The sequence below is a fragment of the Perna viridis genome, chromosome 1 (assembly GCF_037379345.1).
Source record: "Perna viridis isolate PV_CMFRI_1.1 ecotype Kerala chromosome 1, ASM3737934v1, whole genome shotgun sequence".
Classification (NCBI taxonomy): Eukaryota; Metazoa; Mollusca; class Bivalvia; order Mytilida; family Mytilidae; genus Perna; species Perna viridis.
Window position 1 is genome coordinate 34,305,238 of NC_142445.1, and position 15,534 is coordinate 34,320,771.

A 15,534-nucleotide genomic window follows, 5' to 3' on the forward strand; every position below is an offset into this window, starting at 1 on the left:
CCAGAGTGTCCGTCACAATTTAACATAAACTGGTCCCCACTTAAAGAAATTGAAGCATTACAATATGATAAAACTCTTGCAGAGACAAATGACCAGGAAACTGCTCTTGGATTTATTACTGCCTAAACCCCAAGATAATGAATCAGAGGAACACTACATTATAGATCTGCCCATACAACTGCCTCCTCTTCTTCAAAAATCTCAAACAAATATTTCAAATCCCAAAGAAACCTGTGCACAAATTTCACCCCTGAAATCTACTGCCATATACCAAACAGAAACAAGTCAGCTTCCACATTCCTCACGAAATTCAAAACCTTAATGTTCTTAAAATCGACTTTACAACATTTAAAATATTTGTATTTATTGTTCATTTTACTTATTTGTCTCTTGGAATTAAATAAATTTTAATACATTGCTTATTTTCTTCAAACAGCTTTGACAAATTATATGGTGCTGATTAAATTTCAATGTTTACTGAGTCAAATGCCATGCGTATTAATTTTTTCCTTCCGGTTTAACGATCGGGGCTCCTCAGGGAATATGCATTTTAAAATTTTATTTTAAAAATGTACACACGCACAAAATTATTAATATAACAGGATAAAAACAATATAGATACATTGTCGAAAATTATTGAAGATATGTGTATTCGGCCTGGAATGGGGGAAAAATCTCGGCAGAGCCTTGCATTTTCTAATCGTTCCGTCACCTCATCACATATCTTCAATAATTTTCGACAATGTACCTATATTGTATATATATTTCATCAATGAAATGAGAAAAGCTGCCAGTAATACACATTTTAAAAAGAAAACAAAATGACTGTTTTAAGATATTTTTCCTTTTTAAAGAGTGTATATTTGACAACTGTTATCATTCTATTGACAAAATATTGTCTTAAAAAGAAACAAAAACAAAAAGTTAAAATGTTAACAATTTAATTATTGAAGCACTTTCAGTATTAGTAGAAATATTATTCATAATTGATAAAATAATTTCTCATGGGGGGCTTTTGTCTAGGAGGCTTTTGTCCTGATCCGGTAAACAGGTAAGTATTTGCTAAATTTTGCCCAAAGTTCTCATGAATAAACAAAGTTTTCCAACAAAAGGGGGTTCTGAGCCATCCCCTGGATCCACCACTCTTTAATTTATTCAAGGGGATTTTTTTTACTGACACAGTACAGTGTTGGCAAAATAATAATTAAAAAATAAGTCTGAGAATATAACCAAGTTTCTAAGTAACTCCATTCTTGGATCATTTAAAGTCACTAACAGTTAAGACTTATCTCTCAGAATCAAGAAATTGTTTAAGTTTTGTTGCATAGAATCTGGTTTATCCATCTCACAATACATGTAGTTGTAATTTCTTTTGTGAATTCCTCATGTAAAAACTAACAGTAACTGTCTGTGGAACCTTTCAATAGTAAACTGTACCACTATTTTTTTGTTATAGTCATAACACAACATATAATTTAGCAACATTGAGACAACTAATACATGTACCGGTGCATTTTAAAACATTAAAAGGTTTGTTTTAACAATGATTATCAAAGTCACTACAAACCTCTAAATAGTTAGTATCTGTGACAATACATCCACTTCCTACAGCCCTCTTCAGTTTGTTAAGGATTGTCTGGATTTCTGATACACTTTCACATGACTGAGTATTCTTACAAAAGGTGTTAACCATTACTGAGGCTGGCAAGTAGACTTTGATTCCTTCAGGCAGGTCAATCAGTTTCTATAGTGTTAAATACTACTTGTAGTACATGTATAACTCTGATATGTTCAGCTAAAGTCAATTTATCTAGAACACTAATTACCCAAGTTTTAATTGGGATTTGAATATAATTATAAAATTGGCTTTGTCTCTTGAAATAATAGCCATTATATTATACAGTTATTAAATGGGTTGGATGCAATAGACCAGAATATTTGTCCTGAGGTACTGAGAATGATCAAGTGTTCTATTGCACGAGGCCAAAGGACAAATGTTCTGGTCTATTGCATCCAACCCATTTAATAACTGTTTTATTACCTAATTTGCCTATGAGATATAACAAAGAATGGAAATGGGGAATATGTCAAAGAGACAACCATTCGACCAGGAATAGGAAATTGACGGCTCCATGTTTACAAATTGGCAGATGAGAGTCACATCTACATTTTTACACACGAGTTTTTTGTGTGTAAATTCCATTTCAATGAAGTGCTTAAAAAAAGTTCAACCAATGAAAAGGCTTAGATAAAGGTCATTATGGGGTCAGTGCAATAGACTCCTGAAGGAGTACATTGACAGTGCAATAGATCGCCCTGTCCTGAATAAATTTTGAAAATATAGAAAAATTTGTGTATATATTTAATAAACAAGATAAAACCTTATAATTAGGTAATAAAAATGTATATCATAGGAAAGCAAAATATTTTATAACATTTATATTTTGTAAACACAAAAATGTAACACCAAATTAAAAAAAAATCTAAAGCTATCTGAAATCATATTTTTAGCATGGAAAAAAGGTTAATTGTATTTAAGTACTGTACTGGTACCTATTACAATACAAGTTTGTAATGTCATGGAATCACATTGACATTGTATTTCACCAAACTAATTTATCTTGTCCTACGGTCCAGTCGAACACAAAAAAAATATCCCCAACAATATTATGATACATAATAAGATACATTTTCAGATTTAAATTACAGCAAGAAGTATAGTTCACTTCAGGGAATAAAGTTGGTCTCCCCTTGATTATATGACAATCAACTGATGAATTCCTTAGGTAGTTAACTGAACCATTGACAATAAATAAGCTTAAGCTAGGATAACAACAAAATTACTGAACACTAATTCGATCTATAATCAAGTTAAATCCAAATCAAATCTGTCAAAATAGATATTACACAACTGGAGAGATTAAATCAAGGGATACCCAACTATAGTTCCTAAAGTTAACTATACAACTTGTTGTAAATTTATAATGCTAACTGTAACAAAATAATTTGATAAGTATAGTTTGACAAAGATTCAATCCAGGGAAGACCAAATATATTCCATGAAGTTAATTATACAACTTGCATTAAATATACTAGTATCATTCAAACTCTAACGAAGATATCAAGATTGCTTAAGAAAACAAATTCATGAACTACTTTTAAATCATTGACCAGGAATACATATTTGAACAGACTCCTACAAAAAAATTAATTGCCTTTTCCAATTTGGAGACACTTTAAATGAAAACTTTAAAAAGGCTCATGAACCTAGGTCTACCAACATATTTGATATTAATGAAACCTACAGCTATCTGTTCAAGCATTTCAGTAGATGGGTTTTGTATCAAGGACAGTGATGAAAGCCATATTTCTGCCATTCTTCCAGTAATTTCATTGTTCAGGATGAGTTGGGCAATCTGTTCTACTGCAGCAGTAGTACCAATCATTGGTACAGCATCTGTGTAGAATTTCCTACAATTGAAGTGATTTATAAAATAAATGTATTTCATCGATGGATATATAGCAAATTGAACAACATGCAGCAGCAAACAAACTATTTTAGAATTTGGTCAATCTGAATTTTGTAATGGGGGTTAAATGGCAATATCAAAGAAGGAACATATTACAGATATTGTTGCTGTTAATAATCCTACTTTGTTGTACTTCATTCTGCCAAGCAATGTTGGCCTTATTTCAATAATATTTGAAATAACAATTTGTTACCACTTATCTTCAATGTATAATGCTGTCAGAATAGCTGTGCAACTTCTGGATCAAGGATGTAAGAATTTCCAGATTATATAAAATGGTACATATGGAAGTCAAATGCCATAAACAAACACCTTTTCATTCCCAAACCCAAGACAGAATTATTCAGACATACTTTTGTTTACTCTGGCCCATCTCATTGGAATACCTTCCCACATGAAATAAGAAATGTAAAAGGAATAAGTCTTTTTAGGGAGAAATTAAAAATCTTCATAATGGAACAGCAGACAAAAGAATAATTCAACTGTACTATAATGTAAAATGATAACTTTATTGGCATGCATTTATATATTATTTACTAGTACTCATTTTGTGGCATTGAAATTAACTTTATATTTTTGTTTTTGTGTGAGGGCCTCAGGGAAGATAAATTAAATAAAGTATTATTATTATTATTATTATTATTATTATTATTATTATTACTGTCCAAGTTAATAAAAAGAAAATCATTGGAACAGTTTGATACCTGGACATGTGTCACTAGGACTATAATTTATTTCAATAATACTTGAAATGACAATTTGTTCCTGCTTATCTTCAATGTAAAATGTTGTTACAATAGTGTGCAACTTCTGGATCAAGGATGTAAGATTTTCAAGATTATATAATACGGTACATATGGAAGTCAACCTACAGTGTGGCATATACACAGACTAATAGATCAATAATTTGACAAGCATGAATCCTAGACCTACTTTGCCTTTGATGACACCATTAAAACACTAAAATTCCACTATTCAGATCTTCTATCTCTTCTTAAGAAATGCCAACTAATGAACTATTTCATTGTTTATTGCTTCAAAGCATGGTACAAGCCTGTTGAATAGTGTTCATACCTCACAAGGAAAATAGTTTTCATGCTTCGGATCACAGTATGGCTTAAACAGATCTAACTTTTAAAATACTTCAATGTCTGCTTAGAATTGTTACATAAATCATCTACAGGAGTACATGTACAAACAGTTGGTATGCTTATAAAACAATATGAAATTATATGCCATACATTGACAGGCAAAATTACTTTTGAGCTGTGCATAATGTACCATGCAATCATCACTACTATAACTATGCATAATAAAACCAAAATTATTACATCGGACTGTTATTTATACTGAAGAAAGAAGAAAAATCCTAACTTACTTGACTCTTTCACTGTTGTCAATACAGAATGAATCCATTTGAGATTGTTGGTAGACATCAGACAAATCACTAGCACTTAATTCTTTAAGAGCATGTACCAGCTCAGAGAAAAGCCTGGGTGTTTCAGCAGTAATACCGTCTTTGGTTGTGGTACAGATTTCACTGAGTTTGTTAATAGCTACTGATTTCTTGTTTGTAGTTATGGTTTCGGGATCATGATGGTGGTATAACAAGCTAGATCTTATTGTGACAGGTTCTTAAAGAGTAAAGATTGTTTAAAATAAATAAAAGTGAAATATATACTTTTTAATAGAGATATACTTTAAATGTTGATTACACCAAAACCAATTCAAAACTGTGATGTACATAAATAATTAATGTTAAATTTTACATTGGAAGAATTGTAACATATGTTTTGATACATTTTGGAAACATATGATTAGGATATGTAGCCACATTATAATATGCTTTCTTCAAAAATCAAATGGCTTACATACCAGGTATATCAGACCTAGTTTATTAAATGATACATATACACATTTTTCAAGAGTTTTATTTATGATTTTATTTATACACTTCCACATATTAGTCCTTAACATATGAAAAATGTTTTGAAACTATATGAAAGACATATTTTATAATTTTGCTTTTTTCAATTTTTTTTTTTTTTTGCTATTGTTCCTTTTATTTTTCAAACTAACTTATGGTGTCATTTTTTATCAATCTCTATAATAAGCTGTTCACCTCTGACAATTTGACCCCCGACTTTGTCTGTTACAAAGGTCAATTTCTGAGTGACCTCAGTAATGGCACCATTACCACCTTTTGAAAATGGTTTAAAGAGGTGGATTTCATGGCACACAGATTTCTCTACACGTCCCTGTGTACTGATCTCGAGGTTACATTCATGTGATGTATCCAACAAGGGTAAAGACTGGACACTCTGAAAAAAGATAATAAAAAAAAAACATTTCTAGGAATATATTATTCTTGGTGTATTAATATCACAGCCCTGTTGGTCTGTAAAGAAAAAAAAATACTCAGTACACCAATTTTCATGACATATGATGATTATTTTTTTTTTCATGTAAAAATATCAAATTTGAAATGGAAGGCACTTACAGATGGAACACTGTAAATAGTGGACTGAGCAGAAGTCTGGAAACCATGTCTGTTAACACATTTACTAAGATCCTTGGTCTTCCTTATTTTTACACTCTGCCATCCTTCTTGTTTAATTTTGTAAACAGTGGGACATTTTCCTGTTACATCAGTCTAAAAAAATATCAATGCAAAGTTTGCAGTATTTAAAGACATAGGACAGAAAAGGAAAATATCAGTTCTACTATGTATAATATAAAATATTTAGGCTTATGAAGTGAGTAAATGGTATAACTTAAACTCTGAAATGCTAAAAAAGTATTCAAATTGTGTTTTAGTTAACTAAGTTAAAGAACACATGCCCTATATTCATTTCATATTAACATCACACTATTGATTTATATTGAGCAGTAATGCCCATCTCAAGGATATACATTTTTGTTTGTATTAAAATTGTCATTTCAGGTCACTAAATTCAAAATGTACCTCCAGGACTTCAGTGTCTCTATCAAGAGCCTCCATGCTGTTCTGGAATGATGAAAGAATACCACGTTTGAAGTTAAGAGTCCAATCTGATTCATCACTGTCAGGACACAACTCTTCCACAACTCCATCTTGGAAGGAAAATCGCAATGGATGTTGTTCAAATTGTTTCTGAAACTCTCCCCTCTGTGGATGTACTTTGAATTGTCTGGGATAGTCTGGGTCGGACCCATAAATGTCAGAATTTTTCACCTGAAAAACAATATATATTTACATGTACCAAAATGATATCATATTACACAACCAAAAACTTTTTTCGTATTTTTAGGCTTTGTGTTTATGTTTAGTTTATGGATTGATTTTAACAAAAGAGTTACATTTTTTTCTGTTTACATGTGTAGAGCAAAAAATTATAAAGAGTCTTTATTACATAACTTGTGTCATAATTCATACAAACTAGTTACACTTATTCAAACTTGAACTTTGCATTATAAATTAATTGTTTTGTACCATGTACCCTGTAATACTATGCCACCACTTAATGAAAGTGTTACACAATAACAATATTATTTACATCATTGCATTTATTTACTGTAAACAAGATCAACATTAAATGGTCAATACTTGATTATTTAACATCACTGTGAATGCCTTATTTGAATGTTACATTGCAAGTGGCTGGCAGGACATCATAAAAGAAAATTTGTTTTTAACAGGCCAATTTTGTCTTTTTTTCTCCAGAAAGAGATTGTAACAAGAACAAGGCACTTGAAATCTTTTTATTCTACTAGAGACAGAAGAGATGATTGCTTCTTTTTACCAACATTCTAAAACTTACAAATACAGGTATATGTGTTACATGAACAAAAAAAAAAATTAGTTTCTCATTTGAATCAACCAGAATATTTTCATTTGACCTGTAATCATCAAATATTTGCAAGAGGTCAAACATGGCTGTGCTGTTTTTGTTTGAAGGTGCAAATCCAAGGAAAAGTGTGCCAGGCAAACACCTTCACTAAAATTGGGAAAACAATTTTTGCATGTACACTGTTATCTTGGTTTTCACCCCTACCAAAAATTTTTTTTTCTTGCCTCATTTCCCTTGGTATTCAATTATATTTACCACTCCTAATCTGAATCCTGGATCATCCCCTGAAACACTTTCACTCGTAAGACTTAAGTACACAAAAATCTTGAAGAAACCAATGGGACTTACATGCACGCAAGTCTTACGTAAGCTTTGTGAAACAATGTCCGGTTTATATGTACAAGTACGTTTTTGCCTGTAATTTTAACCCAAGCCCATAATTATCCAAATACCTTTAAAGTTGGGGATTCCTATAGCTTTTGGTGAAACAAGTTAGCAGGGCAGACTAAAGTTTAATTATGAATTTAATCTTTTTAAGCCTGCCAATCTGTTTAATTTAACCTTATTCTGTCCTGCAAATTTGTTTTAGCTCATTGTGTTGTGCATATTTGTTTAACATTATTGTGCCCTGCCAATTTGTTTAACATTATTGTGCCCTACCAATTTGTTTTATCAAAAGCTTGAGAAATCACCAACTTTCATTACTGTCATCAGGACATTTCAATAACATTACATATAATGCTATTAAAATTAGTCAAAAATCCCAAATAATAATTTGACCTGATTTAACATACATTGTGTACCCAAAAAAGAATCAGTAATTAGGAAAGTAATTATACAGGGTAATAAAAAATATTGTAATGGTAAAATCCTGATGTGAAACATGTGAAAATTGAATTCAGATAAAAATCTGGTTTGAATAATGCAAGATTTTTCTATCAATCTGATTTTTAGGTGTAAATATTTTCAAATATATGATTGTCAGACTCACCGTTAAAAGAAATTCACATTTTGTCAGAACTTCTATTTCAGCTGTTGCAGTGACTTTCAGACCACCTTGTTCTTCAGTGGCACCAGAAATACCAGTTTTTGTTTCTGCTTCATATGAGTATTCATAAACAGTTCCAACACGATAACCAAATTTGTCTTTACCTGTAAAAAAATTTGACCCAACATTATGCAAAAGAACTATAAAAAAAAACAACAACAAATTAAAGTAAAATGTACATCCAAACCAGAACCCCTTGCAGACCACAGAAATTGTTCAGTTTACAGCAGGTTTTCAGGTTTACCTTCCTCGGGTTCAAAATGTATTGAAGTTGATGAAAAAGAAATACATTTAATAAATGATGTCAGTTTTTGACAGGCTTCTGGTTTACTCAGAGTTTGGTTTAAACATGTTTTACTGTCTATCATACAAATAAAGATTCATCTACAATTCAAAACAGTCAGTATTCCAATGGGAACAAATTGTGCTCCTCTACTTGCTGACCTATTCCTTCACTCTTATGAGCTGACTTTATAGCTGATCTGATCCAAAAGAGAGCATCATTTAGCTAGATCCTTAAATCTCAGTTTCCGCTATATTGATGACATACTATTTTAAACAATCCTAGTTTCAGGGGTTTGATTCATAGCATCAACCCAAAATAATGCGAGATAAAGGATGCTACAGACACTGTGAAGTCAGCCTCACATCTTGACCTACACTTAGAGATCAATGGTAAAGGAAAACTATTGACCAAACTTTACAATGATGACTTTTCATTCAGCATTGTCAACTTTCCTTTCATCTGTGGCAACATCCCTTCAGCACCTGTGTATGGAGTTTTCATATCACAACTTATACATTATGCCAGAGCTTGCTGTAACTACACAGTCATTTTGTATTGCGCTAGGACTCTTACAGTTAGGCTTCTGGAACATGGTTATGTTGCTACAAGATTGACGTCATCAATAAAGAATTTTTATTGTTGCCATCATGAACTCTTGGATCGTTACGGTGCATCCATCTGCACCATGAAAACTGATTTGATCATCGTGTCATAGTTTTCCTTGGCTCATTTGTCTACCCAAACTTGACTTGTTATGAGCAATTCAGCTGGGTGTTTTTAGAAAAGCAGAGGACACATACCCTACCGGCGGACCTGGTCCATGCTCCCAGTTTTAAGTGGAGTCCGAGTTGCTCATTTGGTCTTTGTCCCTGGATTACTTTCTTTTGATTTCCACTAGAACCTTGGTTCCCTTGATTACACTTTCATTATAATATACACTAGTATTCAGGGTTTATTTATGGAAATATGATGAGTGTTGGTGTTGGTCTTGTTCTTATACAAAATATCAATTGTATATACAAAAAAAATAAGCCAGGTACTGTGATATTTTTCACACTACCATAAATATATTCATGAAATCTGAAACAGCAGTAGACAGGAGATCAGCAAGTGTTATTTTGTAGTTGAAAGAGTTTCCATTTAACAGGTCATGAAAGAATAACATTCAGCAAATATCCTTCCAATAAAGGTTACAATTTCAAACAGAGCATGGCATACATGTACTTGGAATAGTGATGTACTGATACACATATTTCTATAAGTTTATTGAAACAAACCACGAGCTAAGCCTTACATACGTTAACTTCTTAGTGAAAGTATCTACATTTGATTTTAGTTTCATCTTAACTAAAATGTTTAATTTTCCATGTTTTTTTCTGAACTTGTCAAATGCATATTCCCAAATTTATGATCATGACAATGGAAAACCTTAATACTGTGAAAATTGACGCAGTACTGTGGGTTGAATCCATTATGGACTTTAGATTAGAAAAATGATACAAAATAACTGTGTACAACATTATGCAATTAACATTTGAAATATGAATTGAAAAATGATAAAAGTTACAATTGTCACACCTATTGTGTTGATATCATAAATACTGGAAGGTGTGTCCAGGTTACAAACAAGAAATATCAATAACTTATATATATGTTATGTGTACATAAAATTATCCGGTTTTCCATTTTAATAATGGGATTTTATTTTATCATGACACAACATGCTAAATATGTGCATTGTAATCTGTCCTCTAAAAATGATTATTTGTGTGTGAATACATGATATATAAAATGAGACAGTGGCTATTTCACAGGCTCTAGCAAAATAGGGACTATTTTACCGGCTTCAACAAAATAGCTTCATTGGGACTATTTTACCGGCTGAGGCAAAATAGCCTCATTGTGACTATTTTACAGGCTGAGGCAAAATAGCCAATTACATCAGCTTTGATTATTTTGCAAGTTCTAATTATGATTTTGTCCTGTTTTCATTAGGAATATAAAGAAATCAAGAAAATTATTACAATTTAATAAAGAAGCATGTCAACACATTAAGTACCAGTCCATATAAAATTCAGACTCTGCTAATGAAAAAGTGATTCATGCTGTAGAAAAACCCACGCAACAAACGACGCTTTTTTGGTCTACATATGCTATATTTTTATTTGACAACAGTCCTTTCAGTAGATAGATCTGTACTTTTTGAGAAAACTGCACTTCAATCTCCCACCAAAATTAACCAAATCAAGCCAAATCAAGCCAAATCAAGAACTCTTGTAAAGTGCTACTTTTATGTACAATCTATATAAATTTTATCTCAAAAGTACAATACCCAAATGAAAAACTAATACTGGTTATGTGGTCTATAGCTGTTTCTGGACAATTTTTATAAAGACTGCTAGTTAAATGTTAAAAGCAATTAAAGTCATTTAAAATTTTACTCACTAAAAGTAAAAAAGAAAGTTTAAAATATACAATCTATTCCTAAACCAATATGGGAAAAACCATTGGTAAACAACATACATGCAATCCAACAAGAACATATTTCAAACATTTCATTTACTTCACTCAAAAGATCATTAAAGGGTTTACATGTGTGTAACAAAACCAGTGTTTTGATCTTGCCATAATTTTTTTCCACATGAAAGACACTGCCATTGTAGACAAGAACTACACATAATGCTTGCTTTTGCAAATGTTGTAAATAAAACATTCAACTTTAACAGAATAAATGTTCTCTATCAACAAAGACCTGTAACTAAAGAGATGAGAAACTTGTTTAAAATTAGCCAGTTTATTGATAAAATTATCATGCGGCAGAGAATGAGATTCCCTAACATTTCCATTTATTTATTAAACTACTTTTCCCCTTTAGATGAGATGATCTAAAATAAATTGTAGCAGACGCCCAGAAGACAAAAAATGAGAAATTGAAGATTCCATTAAATATCTTTAAAAACAAAAAAGTCGTGATAGGTTAATGTGAAAATGATGAATTCAATTTTGAATTATTTTCATTTGCGTAAAAAATCCTTGGGTAGGAAACTTATTTTCAATACTTTTTTTTTGTTTGTTTTGGTAGAAAGAAAAATGTGGTATGAACATGAAGCTAGATTATCATAGAATAGGAAACTGAATATTTAATTTCAATATTCATAATGATTTATTAGTTATGATCATTTAAAGTCCAGTTGTTATTGTCCATTAAGTTAGTAGATCTCACTCCCTGCCAAATGTTAATGTTAGATTACAATTAGTTGTAAATCTCTTTAATTACAGGTCTATGCTATCCAGATCCAGGCATTTTTGGTACAAAATTTCTTGATAAGCTTAATTAATATTCATAAATTTGTCTAAGTTTGTCCAAATAAGTACTTGAAACTATTTCCATAAAAAGAAATACACTTTTTTGCCCGTTTTTACAGTTTGTGTATTCCTTTTCAGTCTACCGCGTTTTCTCATTGTTAGTAGTAAAACTAAATTTGAAATGGATTCCAGAGAGTTCAAATTCTCGAGTACTAGTATGGCAAGCCAAAGTGGACAAAAATCAATATTTTGTAATATCAGAAAATGCATTTCCAACCATGTATCACATTTTGCATGATTCTTAGCTGGAGTGCTACTTAATATTAAAAAAATATTTTAATATTTAAAAAAAAGTATTTTGTGATATAAGAAATCTTATTTGTAATATTAGAAAATGAATTTTTAATATTAAAAAATCATTTTTTAATATTAGAAAATACTCATTTTTGTCAACTTTGGCTTGCAATAGTACCAGACTGGATATCGCTTACCACATTCATGATTTCTTGCTGTACTTTAGCCTTCTCATTCAGATCATCTTGTTCACTATGATTTTCTATCTGAACACCCAAAACAACGTTTTCCTTCATGCCATTTTTTCGATATTTTTTTGCTGTCGTACTTGTAGACGTACCTTGCGTGGGAAACGATTAGACGGGGGAGCGAATTGAACGACTGGCCAAATATCCTTGTATCTCACGCACAGTTCGTCATCTGTAGTATTTTTACAGAACTTTTGTGTTATTCATTATTATTTTAAAGAACTGTTGTGTTATTTATTATCTGATATTGCAATTTTGTCATAAATACAACAAAAAATACTACAAAATAACAAAACATTACGGATCCAGAGGGGCCCAACCCGAGCCCCGCCCCGATTTTTTCCCCTCAAGAAAATGTGAGAAAAATTATTTTGCAATCTAAATAACTTTTTTTTATTGTATATATTGTTTTCTGTGAATATTTCAAAGTTTTCACCGGACCACCCTATATTGACCTTGAAATAACACGTAATACCGAACACTAAAAAGTAACTTTTTTGTGTATGTTCTTTTATGGTGCAGTTTGAACAAAAGTAATAAGAAAGGGTCGGAATCAACTTAGAAACTGGAAGTTCACTTCCAAAATACTCGCATTCAATACACTTTTTTATCTAAGGGGAAAACGCGATGAGCGCCCGCATACTAACCGGACTGCCCCATACATGTTTTATCATAAGGGACAGCCCACGTACTAATTAATCGTAGTTCAGAGAGGAGGTGACTTGCCTTCGGTTTGTGTGCGATATGTGAAATAAAAAACGAGTACTAAACAATAGCGCGACTCTTTAGATTGAAATGGTTTTTGGATCCTGAAGCCGTTACAATTACACACCCTCGCTCTGTTTTGAGTACAACTTCCGTTCTATCTTATATGGTTTGAAATTTTCAGTATCAAACAAAGCTTCAGAAATATTCCATTTTACACATTTCGTTAAAGGTCTAACAGTTTTCAAAAATTATTTCAAAGGACAACTTTTCCCTAAACCTAAAGGTTTAGGATTTTTAAATTTTAGAATATAACTATTTATATATACTTTACATGCCAAAAAAACTCTATATGTTAAACACGAAAAGTAATAGAAACTCTGAACAAGCTCAACATAGCAACATGTAAAAGAGGTTGCGTTGAGTCGGCATTGAACTGCGAATAGATTAAGTCCAGCACAAAGAGCGGAGTTTATCTCAATTAGCTGATTGTGATATATCTATAAGATACGAGATTCAAAGTCCTGTATAATAATGTTATCTTACCAAACATTATTATTTAAAATGATTAGTTATGATTAAAAAAAAACACTTTAGAAAGCTTAATATTGCATGACACTTGTCAATTGACGATTTAAAATGTGAAACTATGCGAAACTTTTCATTCGCTGTCCGTATCACTTACTTGTACACTGTGTTGCACATTTTGAGTTTGAGTTGAGATTCTTAACGGGTCCTGTAAAAGAAACAAAAGACGCATTACCTTTCGACAAGATGCAACATGCTGATGCTAGATGAAAGGACCCGTGTACATTTCGTATAAATAAGTATTCAAATACTTTGCTTGAAATAAAATCTGAAACAAATATCAAATTTACTTGAGAATTTTAGCAAGGGAATATTTAGGTTACTGCCCTTTTGCTTGTAGAACATTGTCCTAAATCATTGTTTCCAACCCATGAGTATTGATCATGACACTCCTTAAGCACACTTAATGTTTTAGTGGTTGAAGTCGTCATGTGACTTATTGTTTAAGGACGCAATAATACAAGTACAAAGTCTGTTACTGTTAGCGATGACTGATATTCAAATACTGTCATAATTTGGTACCTGTATGTCTGTCAAATGCCATTGCCAATTTACATTTGAAAAACTAATTCCCCTCCACAATCACAGTTTAAAAAAATATATATATGCTTCCAAGTGACAAGACATACGCAGATCTAAATTATGGGAAAAGTTTGAGTTAAATCAAGAGAAATCATGCATGGTCAAGATAAAGACAGAGCAATGACAAAAAGAAACAACATTTAATAAACAAAACATGATATACGAAAAGTGTATGTGAGCAACTTGGATTCCACTAAGATGATTGCAAATGCAAAGTTATCAGAACTCTCAGACAATTTACATAAACCTTGAATCATTAAAAAAGACGGCGACCACATACATGTATTAATAAACAATACAAACAAATAAAATATAGATACATTGCATTATTTTGATCTAAACTCTTTATAAAGACCAATATAAATGTTGCGAAGTAAAATCCGAAGTTCCTTTTAACTTTATATCCAACGCCAACTTGCGAGAAAGAGCGGGAATGTCGTTGGATATGGAAAAGGCGGTTTCGAGTCGATCGTTGTCGGTTTGAATTTTATTCGACAGATCGACAAAGTTCATCGAGAGGCCGCATAAAGACGGCTTACTCCATACCGAGTGAATAGTGCGTAAATAACAAGCCTCGTTTTTTTTTTTTTAAATTCTTGCAATACCTACAAAAAACTTAAAAATAAATTGTCAACTGACCTGATAAGGAAGTGGCTACTAAGACGCTTATCACGGCTAACCGTAATTCCATGATAGAATGTCCAGGTCCACTTTGGTGGACAGTTGTGCGAGTTACTAACTAGATGTTTGCGCAGTTGATATTTATATACTCTTAGGTCAGGGTACTAAGTCCGATTAATCATGTATTATTCACTTGTTGGTTTCGGTTAATTAAAAATAAAGCTGTTTTGTTTGTTCTATACATGACGTATATGATAAAATTTGAAATATTTTGATGATTTTGTAAAATGTTTTGTTGTGCAACCGATTTCTATATGTACAAACAAAATGTGTATTTGTAAAACAAATTGTGAATTTTTAAAATTATAAAACTGTAATTGTATAGTGTACATGAAAAAAAAAACTATTGTACTTTCGATGATTTTGTCGAGAATATCTTTAATGTTTCATCTTTTGGCAAAATTTAACACGAGGAAGATTTGAAGGGATGACAGGA

The 15,534-nt window shown here is 31.6% G+C and overlaps 1 protein-coding gene across 1 annotated transcript in view; it reads right to left on the reverse strand.

The window, feature by feature from the left end:
• The window catches only part of LOC148628476 (uncharacterized), a 51,280-nt gene extending 36,126 nt beyond the window's left edge, over positions 1-15,154 (reverse strand). Inside the window, exons 1-9 of the mRNA XM_088588127.1 lie at positions 15,057-15,154; positions 13,933-13,983; positions 8,352-8,512; positions 6,496-6,744; positions 6,031-6,183; positions 5,653-5,851; positions 4,909-5,164; positions 3,306-3,471; positions 1,568-1,744 (exon numbers count right to left, since the gene is read on the reverse strand). Of these exons, the coding sequence (XP_088444253.1) occupies positions 1,568-1,744; positions 3,306-3,471; positions 4,909-5,164; positions 5,653-5,851; positions 6,031-6,183; positions 6,496-6,744; positions 8,352-8,512; positions 13,933-13,983; positions 15,057-15,108 (1,464 nt within the window). The 5' untranslated portion in view covers positions 15,109-15,154. The remainder of the gene's footprint in view (positions 1-1,567; positions 1,745-3,305; positions 3,472-4,908; positions 5,165-5,652; positions 5,852-6,030; positions 6,184-6,495; positions 6,745-8,351; positions 8,513-13,932; positions 13,984-15,056) is intronic.
• Between the last annotated feature and the right edge of the window lie 380 nt (positions 15,155-15,534).